The sequence below is a fragment of the Lethenteron reissneri genome, chromosome 70 (assembly GCF_015708825.2).
Source record: "Lethenteron reissneri isolate LAM-NWPU_2019-01 chromosome 70, ASM1570882v1, whole genome shotgun sequence".
In the NCBI taxonomy this organism is placed as follows: Eukaryota; Metazoa; Chordata; class Hyperoartia; order Petromyzontiformes; family Petromyzontidae; genus Lethenteron; species Lethenteron reissneri.
This window is the reverse complement of record NC_083848.1, coordinates 2,536,186-2,556,798: the sequence shown is the minus strand read 5'-3', so window position 1 is coordinate 2,556,798 and position 20,613 is coordinate 2,536,186. Positions and strand designations below refer to the sequence as shown.

The 20,613-nt window shown below is 53.4% G+C and overlaps 1 protein-coding gene across 2 annotated transcripts in view; it reads left to right on the top strand.

Annotated features, from left to right (window-relative positions):
- LOC133360951 (F-box-like/WD repeat-containing protein TBL1XR1-B) overlaps positions 1–20,358 on the top strand; it is a 51,383-nt gene extending 31,025 nt beyond the window's left edge. The window contains exons 2-6 of one of the 2 annotated variants that reach the window (XM_061579840.1): positions 11,179–11,293; positions 12,289–12,434; positions 16,533–16,760; positions 18,635–18,725; positions 20,198–20,358. In XM_061579840.1, coding sequence (XP_061435824.1) covers positions 11,236–11,293; positions 12,289–12,434; positions 16,533–16,760; positions 18,635–18,725; positions 20,198–20,343 — 669 coding nt within the window. In that variant the 5' untranslated portion in view covers positions 11,179–11,235 and the 3' untranslated portion in view covers positions 20,344–20,358. Of the gene's footprint in view, positions 1–11,178; positions 11,294–12,288; positions 12,435–16,532; positions 16,761–18,631; positions 18,726–20,197 lie in introns of both variants that reach the window. The other variant, XM_061579839.1, reaches the window with a different exon arrangement.
- Positions 20,359–20,613: the final 255 nt, after the last annotated feature.

The window sequence follows — 20,613 nt, the reverse complement described above, 5'->3', positions numbered from 1 at the left end:
TTGCGTAACGCTGTGTGGAAGCTACCTGGTCTGTCGCTCCGCACGAAGCTTCAGGTCTTCTCGGCCACGGTCATTCCCTCCCTTCTCTACGCTTGCGAGACGTGGACCCCCCTGGTGGAGCATCTTCGCCGGTTGGAAACATTTAGGCTGGCCTGCCTACGATCCATCCTGGGTTTAACCAGGCTGGATTGTGTGAGGAGCTCACAAATCCTTGAAAGATCTGGGCAAAGTCCCATCAGTGAGCTCCTCCGGCAGGCAAGGCTGCGTTGGCTGGGTCATGTAGCCCGCATGCCCAGCCACCGCATGCCTAAACAGCTTTTGTTCGGCCGGATCGAGGGGGCTAGACGGGCGCGGCACGGGCTGGAGAAGAGATGGAGTGATGTGGTACAGGAGGACGTGGAGCTGAGTGGACTTGCCGATGACTGGTACCAGCGGTGTCAAGATCGGCCTCAGTGGAGGAGGCTCGTGAAGGACGCTACTGGGCAGTTGGAGGCAGTCGCCCTCCAACAACAACGGAGGGCGGAGGAGCGACGCTCACAACAACGAGCGGAGCGCCGGGTGGCTAAAGCACAGCAAGTTGGCACAGTAGGGGGCACAGGTGGTGCATCAGCCAGTCATCTCGGTCATCTCGGTCAGTCGACCCGTGGCAACTGCTGGGTCTGCCCCGTGACCTCCTGCCAGCGGGCTTTCGACACTTCACGTGGCCTCAAGGTGCACTTGGCCTGGCACAAGCATCGTGGTGACGTCACCGCCACTTAGTGGCGAATGGCGGTTGTTGTTGTTGTTGTGTCTGTAGGGGTGTGTGTGTGTGTCTGTAGGGGTGTGTGTGTGTCTGTAGGGGTGTGTATCTGTAAGGGTGGGTGTGTGTCTGTAGGTGTGCGTGTCTGTAGGGGTGTGCGTGTGCCTGTAGGGGTGTGTGTGTCTGTAGGGGTGCGTGTGTCTGTAGGTGCGTGTGTGTCTGTAAGGGTGTGTGTTTGTGTCTGTAGGGGTGGGTGTATTTGTGTCTGTAGGGTGGTGGGTGTGTTTGTGTCTGTAGGGGTGTGTGTGTCTGTAGGGTGGTGTTGTCTGTAGGGGGGTGTGTCTGTAGGTGCGTGTTTGTCCTGTAGGGGTGCGTGTGTGTATCTGTAGGGTGTGTGGTTCTGTAGGGGGGTGTGTGTCTGTAGGGGGTGTGTGTTCTGTAGGGGTTGTGTGTGTCTTGTAGGGGGGTGTGTGTCTGTAGGTGCGTGTTTGTCTGTAGGGGTGCGTGTGTCTGTAGGGGATGTGTGGTGTCCTGTAGGGGAGTGTTGTGTACTGTAGGGTGTGGTCGTAGTGGGTGTGGTCTGTAGGTGTGTGTGTGTCTGTAGGGGTGTGTGTGTCTGTAGGGGTGTGTGTGTCTGTAGGGTGCGTGTGTGGTCTGTAGGGGGTGTGTGTGTTCGTGTAGGGGGTGTGTTGTCTGTAGGGGGGGTGTGTGTCTGTAGGGGTGTTTGTGTTCTTCGTAGGGGTGTAGTGTGTCTGTAGGGGTGTGGGTCGTAGGGGGGTGTGCTGCTGTAGGGGGGTGTGTGTCTGTAGGGGTGTGTGTGTCTGTAGGGGTTTTTGTGTGTGTCTGTAGGGGTGTGTGTGTCTGTAGGGGTGTGTGTGTCTGTAGGGGGGTGTGTGTCTGTAGGGGGCGTGTGTATCTGTAGGGGGGTGTTTGTAGGGGTGCGTGTGTCTGTAGGGGGGTGTTTGTCTGTAGGGGGGTGTGTGTCTGTAGGGGTGTGTTTGTCTGTAGGGGTTGTGTGTGTCTGTAGGGGTGTGTGTGTCTGTAGGGGTGTGTTTGTGTCTGTAGGGGTGTGTGTGTATGTAGGCGTGTGTGTGTCTGTAGGCGTGTGTGTGTCTGTAGGGGTGCGTGTGTCTGTAGGGGTGCGAGTGTGTCTGTAGGGGTGCGTGTGTCTGTAGGGGGGTGTGTGTCTGTAGGGGTGTGTTGTGTCTGTAGGGGTGTGTGTGTCTGTAGGGGTGTGTGTGTCTGTAGGCGTGTGTGTGTCTATGGGGGTGTGTGTCTGTAGGGGGGGTGTGTATCTGTCGGGTGTGTGTGTCTGTAGGGGTGTGTGTGTGTCTGTAGGGGTGTGTGTGTCTGTAGGTGCGTGTTTGTCTGTGGGGTGCGTGTGTGTATCTGTAGGGGTGTGTGTGTCTGTAGGGGGGTGTGTGTCTGTAGGGGTGTGTGTGTGTCTGTAGGGGTGTGTGTGTGTCTGTAGGTGCGTGTTTGTCTGTAGGGGTGTGTGTGTCTGTAGGGGTGTGTGTGTCTGTAGGGGTGTGTGTGTCTGTAGGGGGGTGTGTGTCTGTAGGTGCGTGTTTGTCTGTAGGGGTGGGTGTATTTGTGTCTGTAGGGGTGTGTGTGTCTGTAGGGGTGTGTGTGTCTGTAGGTGCGTGTTTGTCTGTAGAGGTGCGTGTTTGTCTGTAGGGGTGCGTGTGTGTATCTGTAGGGGTGTGTGTGTCTGTAGGTGTGTGTGTGTGTCTGTAGGGGTGTGTGTGTCTGTAGGTGCGTGTTTGTCTGTAGGGGTGCGTGTGTGTATCTGTAGGGGTGTGTGTGTCTGTAGGTGTGTGTGTGTGTGTCTGTAGGGGTGTGTGTCTGTAGGTGCGTGTTTGTCTGTAGGTGTGCGTGTGTGTATCTGTAGGGGTCTGTGTGTCTGTAGGTGCGTGTGTGTATCTGTAGGGGTGTGTGTGTCTGTAGGTGTGTGTGTGTGTGTGTCTGTAGGGGTGTGTGTGTCTCTGTAGGGGTGTGTGTGTTTGTGTCTGTAGGTGTGCGTGTGTGTGTCTGTAGTGGTGCGTGTGTGTGTCTGTAGTGGTGCGTGTGTGTGTCTGTAGTGGTGCGTGTGTATGTCTATAGGGTTGTGCGTGTGTGTGTATATAGGGGTGTGCGTGTGTGTGTATGTAGGGGTGTGTGTGTCTATAGGGGTGCGTGTGTGTATCTGTAGGGGTGCGTGTGTGTATCTGTAGGGGTGCGTGTGTGTGTCTGTAGTTGTGTGTGTGTGTGTGTGTAGATGTGCGTGTGTGTGGTATATGGGGAGTGATAGTGTGGCGGTTAGCGCGCTGCGCTACGAACCCGGCGACCCGGGTTCGATTCCCTCTCACGGGCCACCAACAGCAGTGACGATTATCTGAACCGGTCCTGGGCCTCCCCTGGGTCGACTCGGCATCAAATGAGTACCTGGTGCGGTGTGTAAACATCGCCACTGGGGAGACAAAGGCGGCCGGGCGTGGTGCTGACCACCCACCCCCTCGTGTACCGTTCTGGCCTTCATAGGTGCTCGCTAACAGCACTTGCCCCAACAACTGGTTTGTCTTTATGGGGGATCTTTGTTTTTTTTTGTCTGTGTGTTGCGGGAGTTGTTGTTGTTGTTGGTGGCTGTGTGTGTTTTTGAGATGCCGCCTGCTGTGTGTGTGTGTTATTCTCTATGTGTGTGTGTGTTATTCTCTGTGTGTTGTGTTATTCTCTGTGTGTGTGTTATTCTGTGTGTGTGTTATTCTGTGTGTGTTATTCTCTGTGTGTGTGTTATTCTGTGTGTGTGTGTTATTCTCTGTGTGTGTGTTATTCTCTGTGTGTGTGTGTTATTCTCTGTGTGTGTATTCTTGTGTGGTGTGTGTATTCTCTGTGTGTGTGTGTGTTATTCTCTGTGTGTGTGTGTGTTATTCTCTGTGTGTGTGTGTGTGTTATTCTGTGTGTGTGTGTTATTCTGTGTGTGTGTGTTATTCTCTGTGTGTGTGTGTGTTGTTCTCTGTGTGTGTGTTGTTCTCTGTGTGTGTGTGTTGTTCTCTGTGTGTGTGTGTTATTCTCTGTGTGTGTGTGTGTGTGTGTTATTCTCTGTGTGTGTGTGTTATTCTCTGTGTGTGTGTGTGTGTTATTCTCTGTGTGTGTGTGTGTTATTCTTTGTGTGTGTGTTATTCTCTGTGTGTGTGTTATTCTCTGTGTGTGTGTGTGTTTGTGTGTGTGTTTTATCCGTGGGGAGCGGCGGTGCAGCGGTTAGCTACCCCAGCCCCCTTGTGTGTGCCACCGTGCCGGCCTTCATAGGTGCTCGCTAACAGCACTTGCCCCAACAGTCTCTTAGCGCTACACGGGGAGAGCTTTGTATTTGTAGCTTATGCGTGTGACACGGTATGTGTGTGAGCTCTTATATGTGTGTGTGTGTGGTATATGTATGTGTGTGTGGTATATGTATGTGTGTGACGCAGTGTGTGATGTGTGCGTGTTGTACGCGTGTGTGACGCATTGTGTGTGTGCGTTAGCCACCGACCCCCTCGTGTGCGACATGCCGGCCTCCATATGTGATAACAGCACTTGCCCCAACTGCCTATTAGAGGCTACACGGGGGATCTTTGTCTTTGGAGCGCTGTGTGTATGTGACGCAGTGTGTGGATGTGTGGTGAGGAGTCGTGGCGTAGTGGTTAGCACGCTGCGCCGTGAACCCGGCGACCCGAGTTCGATTCCCGCTCACGGCCAACACCGGTGACGATTATCTGAACCGCTCCCGGGCCTCCCCTAGGTCGACTCGGCCTCAAATGAGTACCTTGTGCGGTGTGGAGTAAACATCGCCACTGGGGAGAGACAAAGGCGGCCAGGCGTGGTGCTGACCACCCACTCACTCACCTCACTCACTCACTCACCCAGCCACTCACTCACCCAGCCACTCACTCACTCACCCACTCACGCACTCACTCACCCACTCACTCACCCAGCCACTCACTCACCCAGCCACTCACTCACCCACTCATCCCACTACTCACTCACCCCACTCACTCACCCCACTCACTCACCCAGCCACCCACTCACTCACCCACTCACGCACTCACTCACCCACTCACTCACCCACCCCACTCACACACTCACACACTCACCCACTCACTCACTCACCCACTCACTCACCCACCCCACTCACTCACCCACCCACTCACTCACCCACTCACTCACCCACCCACTCACTCACCCCACTCACTCACTCACTCACCCACTTACTCACCCACTCACCCACTCACTCACCCACCCACCCCACTCACTCACCCACCCACTCACTCACCCACTCACTCACCCACCCACTCACTCACTCACCCACTCACTCACCCCACTACTTACTCACCCCGCTACTCACCCACCCCTAGGTTCACTCAGCCTCAAATGAGTTACCCGGTGCAGCGGTGGTGTCGTAGTGAACATCGCCACTGGGGGAGAGACAAAGGCGGCCTGGCGTGGTGCTGGTAGCCACCCACCCCCTCGTGTAACCACAGCGCCGGTAGCCTTCATAGGTGCTACTCGCTAACAGCACTTGCCCCTACAGCCTGTTAGAGGCTACACGGGAGGAGGGGGGGCGTCTTTGTTGCTAAGCAAACCCCGTGGCCTCCTTCCCACGCGATGATGATTTTGGCGGCTGAGTGGATGAGCGGTCATCTCGCCCGCTCGCGCACGCGCCGCACAAAGACAAAGATCCCCCGTGTAGCCTTAGCAGGCTGCTTGGGGCAAGTGCTGTTAGCGGGCGCAGCAGCAGCAGCAGCATCACCTGTGAAGGCCGGTACTGTGGCACACGAGGGGGCATTTGGTGGGTAGCACCACGCCCGGCCGCCTTTGTCTCCCCCAATGGCGATGCTTACTACACACCGCACCAGGTACTCATTTGAGGCCGAGTCGATCTAGGGGAGGCCCAGAACACGCACATGCAAGCACACGCATGCACTCACACACACGCACATGCAAACACGCGCATGCACGCACTCACATACATGCACTCACGCACACACACATGCACACACACACGCATGCACTCACACGCACGCACACACGTGCACTCACTCACACACACGCACATGCACTCACACACACGCACATGCACTCACACACACTCACACACGCACTCACACACATGCACTCACGCACATGCACTCACACACACGCACATGCACGCACACGCACTCACACACATGCACTCACTCACACGCACTCACGCACACGCACTCACGCACACGCACTCACACGCACGCACACACACGCACATGCCCTCACACACACGCACTCACGCACACGCACTCACACGCACGCACACACACGCACATGCCCTCACACACACGCACTCACACACACACACACTCAAACACACGCACATGCCCTCACACACACGCACAGCCAACGTTTTATTATTCATTGCCAAGTCCATTTGCACACAGCCTGCTCGCACACACGCAACACCTGCACACCATCATCGTCAGCCATGGCCAATCCACTGCTGGATGAAGGCCCCCTCTCCCCTAGTCGGCATCTCTCACAATCTTCATCATTATCAGCCGCAGATGGTGGAGGTGGTGGATCATGAGGAAGATGATGATGACGAATTAGGAGGATGATGATGATGATGAGGTAGGAGGAGGATATGCAGGAGTAGGAGGAGAGGGTGGTGAGGAAAGCTGGGGAATATGAGAGGGGTGGTGTAGGAGGATGTGAACAGCAGGGAAGGGGGGTGAAGGTGATGGAGGAGGGGGTAGAAGAGGAGGATGAACAGAAGGAGGAGATGCTGTTGGAGGAGGGAGGATGAGGGAGGGGGGGAGGGGGGGGAGGGGTGGAGGAGGAGGAGGGAGGGGGAGGATGGTGGAGGGGGAGGAGGAGGAGGGGTGGAGGGGGAGGAGGAGGGAGGGGTGGAGGGGGAGGAGGAGGAGGGAGGGGGGGAGGGGGAGGATGGTGGAGGGGGAGGAGGAGGAGGGGTGGAGGGGGAGGAGGAGGGAGGGGTGGAGGGGGAGGAGGAGGAGGGGAGGGGGGGAGGGGGAGGATGGTGGAGGGGGTGGAGGGGGAGGGAGGAGGGAGGGGGTGGAGGGGGAGGAGGGGTGGAGGGGGGGAGGGGGAGGAGGGGGAGGAGGGGTGGAGGAGGGAGGGAGGAGGAGGGAGGGGTGGAGGGGGAGGATGAGGGAGGGGGGAGGGGGGGGAGGGGTGGAGGAGGATGAGGGAGGGGGGGAGGGGGGGAGGGGTGGGGTGGAGGAGGAGGAGGGAGGGGGGGATGGTGGAGGGGGAGGAGGAGGGAGGGGAGGAGGAGGAGATGCTGTAGGAGGAGGCGGGTGGAGGAGGGGAGGATGAGGGAGGGGTGGAGGAGGGAGGGGGGGTGGAGGTTATTTTGGGTGGAGCGGTGAGAGAAGAGGCGTTGGAGGAGGGGAGAGGAAACCAGGCGCACGGATCTCGCGAGAGCACGAGCTGAGCGTGCAATGGGGGAGGCTACGGCGGTGCTGATGAGCCGGTAATGTTGGTCCCTGAAGAATGTGTTTGCCTCGATAACGACACACAGCTCGCCTCTGTGTCTCCCTGTCCCCATGTCTCTCTGTCCCCGTGTCTCTCTGTCCCCGTGTCTCCCTGTCCCCGTGTCTCTCTGTCCCCGTGTCTCCGTGTCTCCTTGTCTCCGTGTCTCCTTGTCTCCCTGTCTCCGTGTCTCCGTGTCTCCCTGTCCCCGTGTCTTTGTTTCCGTGTCTCCCTGTCCCCGTGTCTCCCTGTCCCCGTGTCTCCCTGTCCCCGTGTCTCCCTGTCCCCGTGTCTCCCTGTCCCCGTGTCTCTCTGTCCCCGTGTCTCGCTGTCCCCGTGTCTCCCTGTCCCTGTGTCTCCCTGTCCCCGTGTCTCTCTGTCCCCGTGTCTCTCTGTCTCTCTATCTCCCTGTCTCCTTGTCTCCCTGTCCCCGTGTCTCTGTGTCTCCCTGTCCCCGTGTCTCTGTTTCTCCCTGTCCCCGTGTCTCTGTTTCCGTGTCTCCCTGTCCCCGTGTCTCTCTGGCCCCGTGTCTCTCTGTCTCCCCTGTCCCCGTGTCTCCCTGTCCCCGTGTCTCCCTGTCTCCCTGTCCCCGTGTCTCCCTGTCCCCGTGTCTCCCTGTCCCCGTGTCTCACTGTCCCCGTGTCTCCCTGTCCCCGTGTCTCCCTGTCCCCGTGTCTCCCTGTCCCCGTGTCTCCCTGTCCCCGTGTCTCCCTGTCCCCGTGTCTCCCTGTCCCCGTGTCTCCCTGTCCCCGTGTCTCCCTGTCCCCGTGTCTCCCTGTCCCCGTGTCTCCCTGTCCCCGTGTCTCTGTCTCCGTGTCCCCGTGTTTCCCTGTCTCCCTGTCCCCGTGTCTCCCTGTCCCCGTGTCTCCGTGTCTCCCTATCCCCGTGTCTCTGTTTCCGTGTCTCCCTGTCCCCGTGTCTCCCTGTCCCCGTGTCTCCCTGTCCAGGTGTGCCCTCTTGTCTCCGCACCTCCGATTAGCACATTTAGCTACGTACTGCGTGAAATAATTTCAACATACACACACACACAGCACGGTTGTTTACGTACGGCGCGAAAGAAGTTCAACAAATACACGTGCCCGCAACTCGCTTGGGAAATGCACAGCAACCATTGCCACCCACACCGTTCCGTGGCAGGACCCTCCTGAAAGAGAGTCTTGAGACTGTGGCATTCCTGAGTAAACACGCGTGGTGATGGTGATGGTGATGATTATGATGGTGGTCACTATACCTGGTGCGGTGGGTAAACATCGCCACTGGGCAGACAAAGGCGGCCGGACATGGTGGTGTTCACCCCAGAGGTCGCAACCGGGTACCCAATACCCGTACCCTACCCGGCTACCCGGCTACCCGTACCCGGCCGGGTACGGGTACCCGTTTGCGACCCTGGTGCGGCCGGGTACGGGTAGGCCGTGAATCACTGGTGAGTCACCGTTTGTCACTCATTTCCCAACGTCTTGTCTCTTCTCACAATTCAAGTTTCTTAGAATCAACCCACCCGCGCCTGCAACATGGCTTCATCCCAGAGGTCGCAATCGGGTACCCGATACCCTACCCGTACCCGACCGGATACGGGTAGGGTACGGGTAGGGTACGGGTACCCCTTTGCGACCCTGGTGCGGCCGGGTACGGGTAAGGAATCAAAACCAGTTTGAGACCTCTGGTCCACCCCCAACCCCCTCTTGTGTCATGCCGGTGCTTCGTAGGCGCTCGCAAACAGCAATTGCCCCAACAGTCTGTTAAGGCTACACGGGGGATCTTTGTCTTTGTGAAGTGCTGGGGAGTGGTGGTGTAGCTGTTAGCGCTACGCTGCGCTATGAACCCGGCCACCCAGGTTCGATTCCTGCTCACGGCCAACACCGGTGATGATTATCTGAACCGGTCTTGGGCCTCCCCTAGGTCGACTCAGGCCTCAAATGAATACCTGGTGCTGCGGTGTGTGGTAAACATCGACACTGGGGGAGAGACAAAGGCGGCCGGGCGTGGTGCTGGCCACCCACCCCCTCGTATACCGTTCCGGCCTTCATAGGTGCTCGTTAACAGCACTTGCCCCAACGGTCTGCTAAGAATATACGGGGTATCTTTGTCTTTGGTGCTGGTGGTGGTGGTGATAGAGGAGGCTCGTGAAGGACGCTTGCTACTGGGCAGTTGGGAGGCAGTCGCCCTCCAACAACAGCGGAGGGCGAAGGAGCGACGCTCACAACAACGAGCCGAGTGCCGGGCGGGTAAAACGCAGCGAGTTGGCACAGTAGGGGGGCACGGCTGGTGCATCTGCCAGTCGTCTCAGTCGGTCAACCCATGGCACCTGCAGGGTCTGTCCTGTCGTCTGTCAGCGAGCCTTCGACACTTCACGTTGCCTCGGAGTGCACCTAGCCTGGCACAGGCGCCGTGACGACGTCACCGCCGCTTATTGGCGAATGGCTGTTGTTGTTGTTGGTGCTGGTGATGATGATTTTGGGAGTAATTATGATGATTTGAAGCTTTCGTGACTGCAGGAATCCACGCTTGGGTAGAAAAAAAAAATTAACCCGTAAAAACAAAGTTTTTCACTATAAATCCTTTATATGCGTGGCATCGGTTTTATTTTATCATTCATTTCTGTTTTTCTTGAGTAAGAGTTTCATTTTTATCACATTGGTATTTTAAATGAAATATGAAAAAAAAATTCCTAAAAAGTGGAAAATTTTGGAAATAAATTGTCACGCACAACGAGTCTGTGTGCAAAATGTCAGCTCGATTGGATCACGGGAAGTGGGTTAAAAAAACGACCGAAAGATTTGCACGGTCGTAAGCAAGCAAGCAAGCGAACTTAATATAAAGGATTTAATAATGATGACGATTGCTTGTGATGCGATCGAAACGTCGTGATGTATTCTTTTTCTACCTACGTGACTTTACCGAAAGAACCAAAGAGAATGGTAACGATGATGGTGATACAGGTGGTGGTGGTGGTCATCTTGGTTGTTGTGGTTCTGATATTAGTGGTGTGGGTTGGTGGTCGTGGTAGCGATGAGATGGTAAGAGCAGCAATTTGAAGGACCCCCGTACAGACTGTGTAAGGAGGGAAGACGTAAAGCCAGATGGTGGTGGTGATGATGGTGGTTGTGGTGGTGATGATGGTTGTTGTGGTGGTGGTGATGATGATGATTGTGGTTATGGTGATGATGATTGTGGTTGTGGTCGTGATGGTTGTGGTGGTGGTGATGATGATTGTGGTTATGGTGATGATGATGATTGTGGTTATGGTGATGATTGTGGTTATGGTGGTGATGATGGTTGTGGTGGTGATTGTGGTGATAATTATGGTGGTTGTGATGATGATGGTGGTTGTGGTGATGATGGTAGTTGTGTTAATTATGTTGGTGGTGGTGGTTGTGATGATGGTGGCAAGTTGTACCCACGCTGAGGAACCTTAACAGGGGGACGGAAGTGACGGCACTGACTTCTTGGCACTCTCGTGTGCGCGTGTGTGTGCGCGTGTGTGCGCGCGTGTGTGTGCGTGTGTGTGTACGCGTGTGTGTGCGCGTGTGTGTGTGTACGCGTGTGCGTGTACGTGTGTGTGCGTGCGTGTGTGTGCGCGTGTGTGTGCGCGTGTACGCGTGTGTGTGCGCTCGTGTGTGCGCGTGTACGCGTGTGTGTGCGCGCGTGCATATGGGGAGCGGTACACGTGTGGGGAGCGGTAGTGTAGCGGTTAGCGCTACGCTGCACTACCAACCTGGCGACCCGGGTTCGATTCCCGCTCACTGCCAACCGGCGACGATTATCTTAACCGGTCCTGGTCCCTCCCCTTGGTCGACTCGGCATCAAATGAGTACCTAGTGGCGTGGTGTAGTAAACATCGCCACTGGGGGAGAGACAAAGGCGGTCGGGCCTGGTGGTGGCCACCCACCCCCTCGTGTGCCTTCATAGTTGCTGCCGCTCGCTGTTCAAGGCTCCGGTGTCTGTGTCCGTGTGTGCAGGGTGCCAGTGGCTGCCCCCAGGGCTCCCCATGCGTAGGTAGGGTGGAGTGGAGAAAGATGAGCATCAGCAGCGATGAAGTGAATTTCCTGGTCTACCGCTACCTGCAGGAGTCAGGTCTGTGTCTTGCACACGTGCACGCAACCACAACACACTGTAGGGGCAAGTGCTGTTAGCGAGCACCTGTGAAGGCCGGAACGGGCACACGAGGGGGTGGGTGGCCAGCACCACGCCCGACCGCCTTTGTCTCTCCCCCAGTGGCGATGTTAACTACACACCGCACCAAGTTACTCATTTGAGGCTGAGTCGACCTAGGGGAGGCCCAGAACCGGTTCAGATAATTGTCACTGGTGTTGGCCGTGGGCGGGAATCGAACCCGGGTCGTTGGGTTCATAGCGCAGCGCGCTAACCGCTGCACCACCGCTCCCCAACCACACACACACTGACACAACCATTCCCACACACACCCGCACCACACAACCAAGCAATCGCACCCTCGCACATACACACACAACCACACAGCCATTCCCACACACACAACCACACAACCATATCCACACACACCCACACACAACCAAGCAATCGCACCCTCGCACATACACACACAACCACACAGCCATTCCCACACACACAACCACAACAACAACAACCGCCATTCGCCACTAAGTGGCGGTGACGTCACCACGATGCTTGTGCCAGGCCACGTGCACCTTGAGGCCACGTGAAGTGTCGAACGCCCGCTGGCAGGAGGTCACGGGGCAGACCCAGCAGGTGCCACGGGTCGACTGACCGAGATGACCGAGATGACTGGCTGATGCACCACCTGTGCGCCCCCTACTGTACCAACTTGCTGTGCTTTAGCCACCCGGCGCTCCGCTCGTTGTGAGCGTCGCTCACACACACACACATTCCCACACACACACAACCACACAACCATTCCCACACACACCCGTACACAACCAAGCAATCACACCCTCACGCATACACACGCACACAACTACAATCGCAACACGCACACACACAAACTTTTTTGCTCGCCGTACCCAGCCAACCGTTGCTAATCGCCCCTCCCCACCACCGCTACCATCCCTCCCTCCCCTCACCCCACCCAGGCTTCTCCCACTCGGCTTTCACGTTCGGCATCGAAAGCCACATCAGCCAGTCGACGATCAACGGCGCGCTGGTGCCACCCGCCGCCCTCATTTCCATCATCCAGAAGGGGCTGCAGTACGTGGAGGCGGAGATCTCCATCAACGAGGCGGGTGCCCGCACCGACGCGGTGATTCGTGAATCATACGCGCCATGCACGCACGGCACACGCACGGCACACGCACGGCACACGCACGGCACACGCACGGCACACCAGAGGTCGCAAACGGGTTTTGATTCCTTACCCGTACCCGGCAGCACCAGGGTCGCAAACGGGTGCCCGTACCCGGCCGTACCCGTACCCTACCCGGCCGGGTACGGGTAGGGGTAGGGTGGGTTGATTCTAGGAACTTGAATTGTGAGAAGAGACAAGACGTTGGGAAATGAGTGACAAACGGTGACTCACCAGTGACTCACGGCCTACCCGTACCCGGCCGCACCAGGGTCGCAAACGGGTTCAGATCACTGGTCAACACACTTTTTCTGGCATAAGGTATTCCAACCGTTTTAAGGTAATTTTGGGGGGTGCTGATTCCAAATCTGGCATCAGTTTTTGTCTATCACATCAGGTTTTTGAGATGTCAAATATTGCATTTTCAATAAAAACTGCAGAAGAAAAATATTAAATAAATGTGGATATCTACATAAAATGATACTATAAACACACTATCCTACAAATACAGCACCATGTTTTAACACTAAAGCAGTCACTGACTCGCAACAACTCGCAATCATAAGTGACAGAGTTAATTTCGGGTAAAATCAATGAAAATGGGGTATGCCGATAGCATAAAAATGAGATGTGATAGAGCAAATCTGAGATCAAATTTGGAATCGGCACCCTGAAATTAGTCTAGAACAGCTGCAAAAGTCCAGGCCAGAATTTTTTGTTGTTGACCAGTGCATCGGCACTGGTGTTGGTCGTGAACGGGAATCGGAACTCTTTTTCGCCACGCGCACCGATGGGTACAGACTTAAGGCCGAGACGACCTAGGGGAGGCCCAGTTCCGTTTCAGTTTGACCGCACAGATCCACTCCCTTCACTGTGGACTCACGGTAACAAGGAGATGTTGACTACCTCGCCTGGTGTACAGGAGGTCGTGGGTTCGATCCCCACCCTAACGCCTGCTACTGTATATTTGGAGTCTGCATATCTCTTATCATCATCATCACGGTGACTAGGAGATGTTGACTACCTCGCCTGGTATGCAGGAGGTCGTGGGTTCGATTGCAACCCTAACGCCTGCTGCTGTATATTTGGATTTTGCGTCTCTCTCATCATCATCATCACGGTGGCTAGGAGATGTTAACTACCTCGCCTGGTATACAGGAGGTCGTGGGTTCGATCCCGACCCTGACGATGCCTGCTGCTGTATATTTGGAGTCTGCGTCTCTCTCTCATCATCACGGTGACTAGGAGATGTTGACTACCTCGCCTGGTACGCAGGAGGTCGTGGGTTCGATCGCAACCCTAACGCCTGCTGCTGTATATTTGGAATTTGTGTGTCTCTCTCATCATCATCACGGTAGCTAGGAGATGTTGACTACCTCGCCTGGTATGCAGGAGGTCGTGGGTTCGATTGCAACCCTAACGCTTGTTGCTGTATATTTGGAATTTGGGTGTCTCTCTCATCATCATCACGGTGGCTAGGAGATGTTGACTACCTCGCCTGGTATGCAGGAGGTCGTGGGTTCGATTGCAACCCTAACGCTTGTTGCTGTATATTTGGAATTTGGGTGTCTCTCTCATCATCATCACGGTGGCTAGGAGATGTTGACTACCTCGCCTGGCACGCAGGAGGTAGTGAGTTCGATCCCGACCCTGACGATGCCTGCTGCTGTATATTTGAAGTCTGCGTCTCTCTCTCTCTCATCATCATCACGGTGGCTAGGAGATGTTGACTACCTCGCCTGGTATGCAGGAGGTCGTGGGTTTGATCCCGATTCTGACGATGCCTGCTGCTGTATATTTGAAGTCTGCGTCTCTCTCTCATCATCATCACGGTGGCTAGGAGATGTTGACTACCTCGCCTGGCACGCATGAGGTCGTGAGTTCGATCCCGACCCTGACGATGCCTGCTGCTGGTGTATATATTGAGTCTGCGTGTTTCTCTCTCCCTGTGGTCGCGTGGATTTTTCTCTGGGTCCTCTGGTTTTTCCTTCCACGTTTAGAATCGAGACCACCTTGCGTTTAGCAGTATTTTGGCTGTTGCTTTTCATTTTCCACGCGATGATGATCCGCTTCCGGAAAAAAATAGATGCACAGCAGCTCAGTGAGGGCACCTTTATACGAGGGTTTAAATAAGAATAGTTTGTGGGTATGTCTTCTTGGTTCTTTCGGTAAAGTCACGTGGAATGGAAATAATAAAAATTAAACATAATAAAATAATTCTCACGACGTTTTGGCCACAACGCAAGCAGCCGTCCTCAGGTGAAGAACAGGTCTGTCGAGAAGACAGCGTCAGAATGAGTAATATAGAATTACTTATGTCATACTCATGACAATACCATATTCAGACGCTGTCTTCTCGACAGACCTGTTCTTCACCTGAGGACGGCTGCTTGAGTTGTGGCCGAAACGTCGTGAGAATTATTTTATTATGTTTTATTTTTATTATTTCCATTCTACGTGGTGACTTTACCGAAAGAACCAAGAAGATGAATCCCTGCAGTCACGAAAGCTTTAAATCGAAATTTGTGGGTACGGTTATTTTCTGTAGACTTTGCCTGTAACCTCACGTGGTGTGCAGTCTCCCAGCGCCCTCTGCTGTGCTAAGTGGCAGCAGCAGCAGCGTCAGTATTAAAATGGGACCACCTTGCCAGTTATTCTTTGGTTCTTTCGGTTAAGTCACGTCTAAAAATAAAATAATAAATTTAAATAATAGCCGTTTCGATTGCAACACAAGCAATCATCATCAGGCATTAAAGAAATAGCAATAAAAATCGAAATAGAAAACTATAGACAGACATAAGCAGACAGACATCACAAGGACACACAGAGAGAGGACACATATCGGCACAGAGAGAGGGGTCGTTTCTGTGACGGTCCCTTAAATATAGAGAGTGTGAAAATATAAGAATAGGTTTTACCCTTTCTGGCAATAAAACTGAGTGATTCCTTGCAAAGGGTTTCTATTTGTTGTTTGACCATCTTAACCACCACCTGTTTTATTGCCAAAAAGTGTATAACACATTTCTCCTGCGGAGGAGGGAGCTGGTAGCAACGTTGTCGGGTTGCTCGGTCAATGGCCTGCAGGGTCAACGGCCAGGGCGTGGGGTATTCCGCAAATATGCCCGACTGTGAGGGCGGGCACACGGGGTGTGTATATATGTCTGTGTGTGTGTATATCTGTGTGTGTGTGTATATATGTCTGTGTGTGTGTATATATGTCTGTGTGTGTATATATGTCTGTGTGTGTATATATCTGCGTGTGTGTATCTGCGTGTATATATATCTGTGTGTGTGTATATATGTCTGTGTGTGTGTATATATGTCTGTGTGTGTGTGTATATGTCTGTGTGTGTGTATATGTCTGTGTGTGTGTATATATGTCTGTGTGTGTGTATATGTCTGTGTGTGTGTATATATGTCTGTGTGTGTGTATATATGTCTGCGTGTATATATATCTGTGTGTGTGTATATATATCTGTGTGTGTGTATATATATCTGTGTGTGTGTGTATATCTGTGTGTGTGTGTGTATATATGTCTGTGTGTGTATATGTCTGTGTGTATATATATATCTATCTGTGTGTGTGTATTTGTGTGTGTGTATCTGCGTGTGTGTATATATATGTCTGTGTCTGTGTGTATATATATGTATCTGTGTGTGTGTATCTGTGTGTGTGTATCTGCGTGTGTGTATATATATGTCTGTGTGTATATATATATCTGTGTGTGTCTGTGTGTATATATATCTGCGTGTGTGTATCTGTGTGTGTGTATCTGTGTGTGTGTATCTGTGTGTGTGTATATATATATCTGTGTGTGTGTGTATATATGTATGTGTGTGTGTATATATGTATCTGTGTGTGTATATATATATGTATCTGTGTGTGTATATGTCTGTGTGTATATATATATATGTATCTGTGTGTGTGTATCTGTGTGTGTGTATCTGCGTGTGTGTATATATATGTCTGTGTGTATATATATATATATGTCTGTGACTGTGTGTATATGTGTATCTGCGTGTGTGTCGCTGCAGGATGGCACGGTGTTTGAGGGGCGGCCCATCGACTCGTTGTCCCTCATCGACGCGGTGATGCCGGACGTGGTGTCCACGCGACAGCAAGCCTACCGTGAGAAGATCGCGCAGCAGCAGCAACAACAGCAGCAGCAGCAGCAACAGCAACAACAACAACAGCAGCAACAACAGCAGCAGCAACAGCAGCAGCAACAACAGCAACAGCAGCAACAGCAGCAACAGCAACAGGTTATTTGCGGTGGCACGGTGATGATGCTTGAGGTCTCAGTTTAAACACGTGGGCTTTCGCGGCCCAATGTTATTCGCAGTAGAGGCGGTTGTTTGTTTGGCTTGGGTCGTTGACGCCGCCGCCACCACCACCCCCCCGACACGGCCGATTGGCAAGGTTCCGTCACGTGGACAAAAGGTGGCAAATTTAGTTACAGCGAACTACCCTACTCACGAACGAAAGCACGATCCAGAGGTCTTGTTCGTAAGTCGATTGCAAACGCGTTGTACGGCGTGTACGCTAAACACGGGGAATGGCTTCAAAAGTTGTATCATCTCCTGTAGATGGAGATGCCGCTGGTTCTTCATGTTCTGTAGATGTAGATGCCACTGGTTCTTAATTTCCTGCAAATGTAGATGCCACTGGTTCTTCACGTTCTGTAGATGTACATGCCACTGGTTCTTCATGTTCTGTAGATGTAGATGCCACTGGTTTATAATTTCCTGCAAATGTAGATGCCACTGGTTCTTCATGTTCTGCAGATGTAGATGCCACTGGTTCATCATGTTATGCAGATGCCACTGGTTCTTCATGTTCTGTAGATGTAGATGCCACTGGTTCATCATGTTATGCAGATGCCACTGGTTCTTCATGTTCTGTAGATGTAGATGCCACTGGTTCTTCATGTTCTGCAGATGTAGATGCCACTGGTTCTTCATGTTTTGTAGATGCCACTGGTTCTTCATGTTCTGCAGATGTAGATGCCACTGGTTCTTCATGTTCTGTAGATGTAGATGCCACTGGTTCTTCATGTTCTGCAGATGTAGATGCCACTGGTTCTTCACGTTCTGTAGATGTAGATGCCACTGGTTCTTCATGTTCTGTAGATATAGATGCCACTGATTCTTCACGTTCTGTAGATGTAGATGCCACTGGTTCTTCACGTTCTGCAGATATAGATGCCACTGGTTCTTCACGTTCTGTAGATGTAGATGCCACTGGTTCTTCACGTTCTGTAGATGTAGATGCCACTGGTTATTCACGTTCTGTAGATGTAGATGCCACTGGTTCTTCACGTTCTGTAGATGTAGATGCCACTGGTTATTCACGTTCTGTAGATGTAGATGCCACTGTAGTGTAGCGGTTAGCGCTACTGAGCTGTGTGTGTGTGGGGGGGGTGTGTGCGGGGGGAGCGGGAGTGTAGCGGTTAGCGCTACGCTGCGCTACTGTTCTGTGTGTGTGTATCTCTCTGTGTGTGTGCCTGTGTGTGTATCTGTTTGTTCGCCTGTGTGTGTATCTGTGTGTGTGCCTGTGTGTGTATTTGTTTGTGTATCTGTGTGTATCTGTTTGTGTATCTGTGTGTGTATCTGTGTGTATCTGTGTGTGTGTATCTGTGTGTGTGTATCTGTGTGTGACTGTGTGTGTATTTGTTTGTGTATCTGTGTGTGTATTTGTTTGTGTATCTGTGTGTGTATCTGTTTGTGTATCTGTGTGTGTATCTGTTTGTGTATCTGTGTGTGTATCTGTGTGTGTATCTCCGTGTGTATCTGTGTGTGTATCTGTGTGTGTATCTGTGTGTGTATCTGTGTATCTGTGTGTGTGTCTGTGTATCTGTGTGTGTGTGTATCTGTGTATCTGTGTGTGTGTCTGTGTGTGTGTATCTCTGTGTGTGTCTGTGTGTGTGTCTGTGTGTGTATCTGTGTGTGTGTGTATCTGTGTGTGTGTGTGTATCTGTGTGTGTGTGTATCTGTGTGTGTGTGTATCTGTTTGTATCTGTGTGTGTGTGTGTGTCTGTGTGTGTGTATGCATGTGTGTCTGTATGCATGTGTGTCTGTATGCATGTGTGTCTGTGTGTGTGTAACTGTGTGTGTCTGTGTGTGTGTGTGTGCAGCAGACAGTCGTGGGGGTGGGTCCCCTTCCAGGACAAATGGTGAATGCGGCCAAGAACGGGGAACCCGTGGAGAACGGGGGCCACAGTCTGTCAAGTACGTTGCCCTCCGCCGTTCGGTCATCGTCGTCATCATCGTCATCAGCATTGTCATCAACGTTGTCATCATCGTCAACATTGTCATCATCGTCAGCATTGTCATCGTCATCAGCATTGTCATCAACGTTGTCATCATCGTCAACATTGTCATCATCGTCAGCATTGTCATCATCATCATCGTTAGCATTATCGTCATCATCATCATCGTCATCAACGTTGTCATCATCGTCAACATTGTCATCGTCATCATCGTCAGCATTATCGTTATCATCATCAGCATTATCATCGTCATCAGCATTGTCATCAACGTTGTCGTCATCGTCAACATTGTCATCGTCACCATCGTCAGCATTATCGTTGTCATCATCATCAGCATTATCGTTATCATCATCATCGTCAGCATTATCGTCATCGTTGTCATCATCGTCAGCATTATCGTTGTCATCATCGTTAGCATTATCATCATCGTTGTCATCATTGTCAGCATTGTCGTCATCGTCACCATTATCGTTATCGTCGTCGTCAGCATTATATCATTATCATCATCGTCGTCATCAACGATATCATTATGATCGTCGTCAGCATTATCATCGTCGTTGTCATCATCGTCAGCTTTATCATTTGTCATCATCATCGTCGGCATGACAATTAACATCATCGTCGTCAGCCATTTTATTCTTATCGTCATCGTTATCATTGTCAGCGTCATCATTGTCATCATCGGCATTATTGTCATTATCATTGTCAGCGTGCGTGCCTGTGCGTGCCTGTGCGTGCGTGCCTGTGCGTGCCTGTGCGTGCCTGTGCGTGCCTGTACGTGAGTGTGCGTGCCTGTACGTGCGTGTATGTACGCTTGTGTGCGCTGCGATTTGCTCCCCGTTCGCAACCAAACCTGAGGCTCCCCCTAGATCGACTCAAATGAGTAACTGGTGCGATGCGGAGTATAGCAAACATCGCCACTGGGGAGACAAAGGCGGCCGTGGGCGGTTGCTGCCCACCCACCAGAGGTCGCAACCGGGTACCCGATACCCGTACCCGGCCAGGTACGGATACCCGTTTGCGACCCTGGTGCGGCCGGGTACGAGTAGGCCGCGAGTCACTGGTGAGTCACCGTTTGTCACTCATTTCCCAACGTCTTGTCTCTTCTCACAATTCAAGTTCCTAGAATCAACCCACCCGCGCCTGCAACGTGGCTTCATCCCAGAGGTCGCAATCAGGTACCCGATACCCGTACCCTACCCGTACCCGGCCGGGTACGGGTTAGGGTACGGGTACCCGTTTGCGACCCTGGTGCGGCCGGGTACGGGTAAGGAATCAAAACCCGTTAGCGACCTCTGCCACCCACCTCTCCCTCGTGTGGCAAGGCGGCGGCCTTCGTAGGCGGCCGATGCCGCTGGCTAACAGCCCTCGCCCCGACGGTCTGCTAAGGCTACGCGGGGGACCTTTGTCTTTGTGGCGTGGGCGGAGCAGACAGCCACGCGGACGCCATGGAGGTGGACGCCGCCGAGGGGGACATCGAGATCCCGCCCAGCAAGGCGACGGTGCTGCGCGGACACGAGAGCGAGGTGTTCATCTGCGCCTGGAACCCCGTGTGCGACCTCCTCGCCTCTGGGTGAGCGGCGGCGCACTTCACCCGCTCGCCCATGCTCGCTCGCTCGCTCGCTCATCACCACGCTCGCGCACGCTCGCTCATCACCACGCTCGCCCATGCTCGCTCGCTCACTCGCTCGCTCATCACCACGCTCGCTCATCACGCTCGCTCTCACCACGCTCGCTCGCTCTCACCACGCTCGCTCGCTCGCTCTCACCTCGCTCGCTCGCTCTCACCACAATCGCTCTCACCACAATCGCTCTCACCACGCTCGCTCTCACCACGCTCGCTCTCA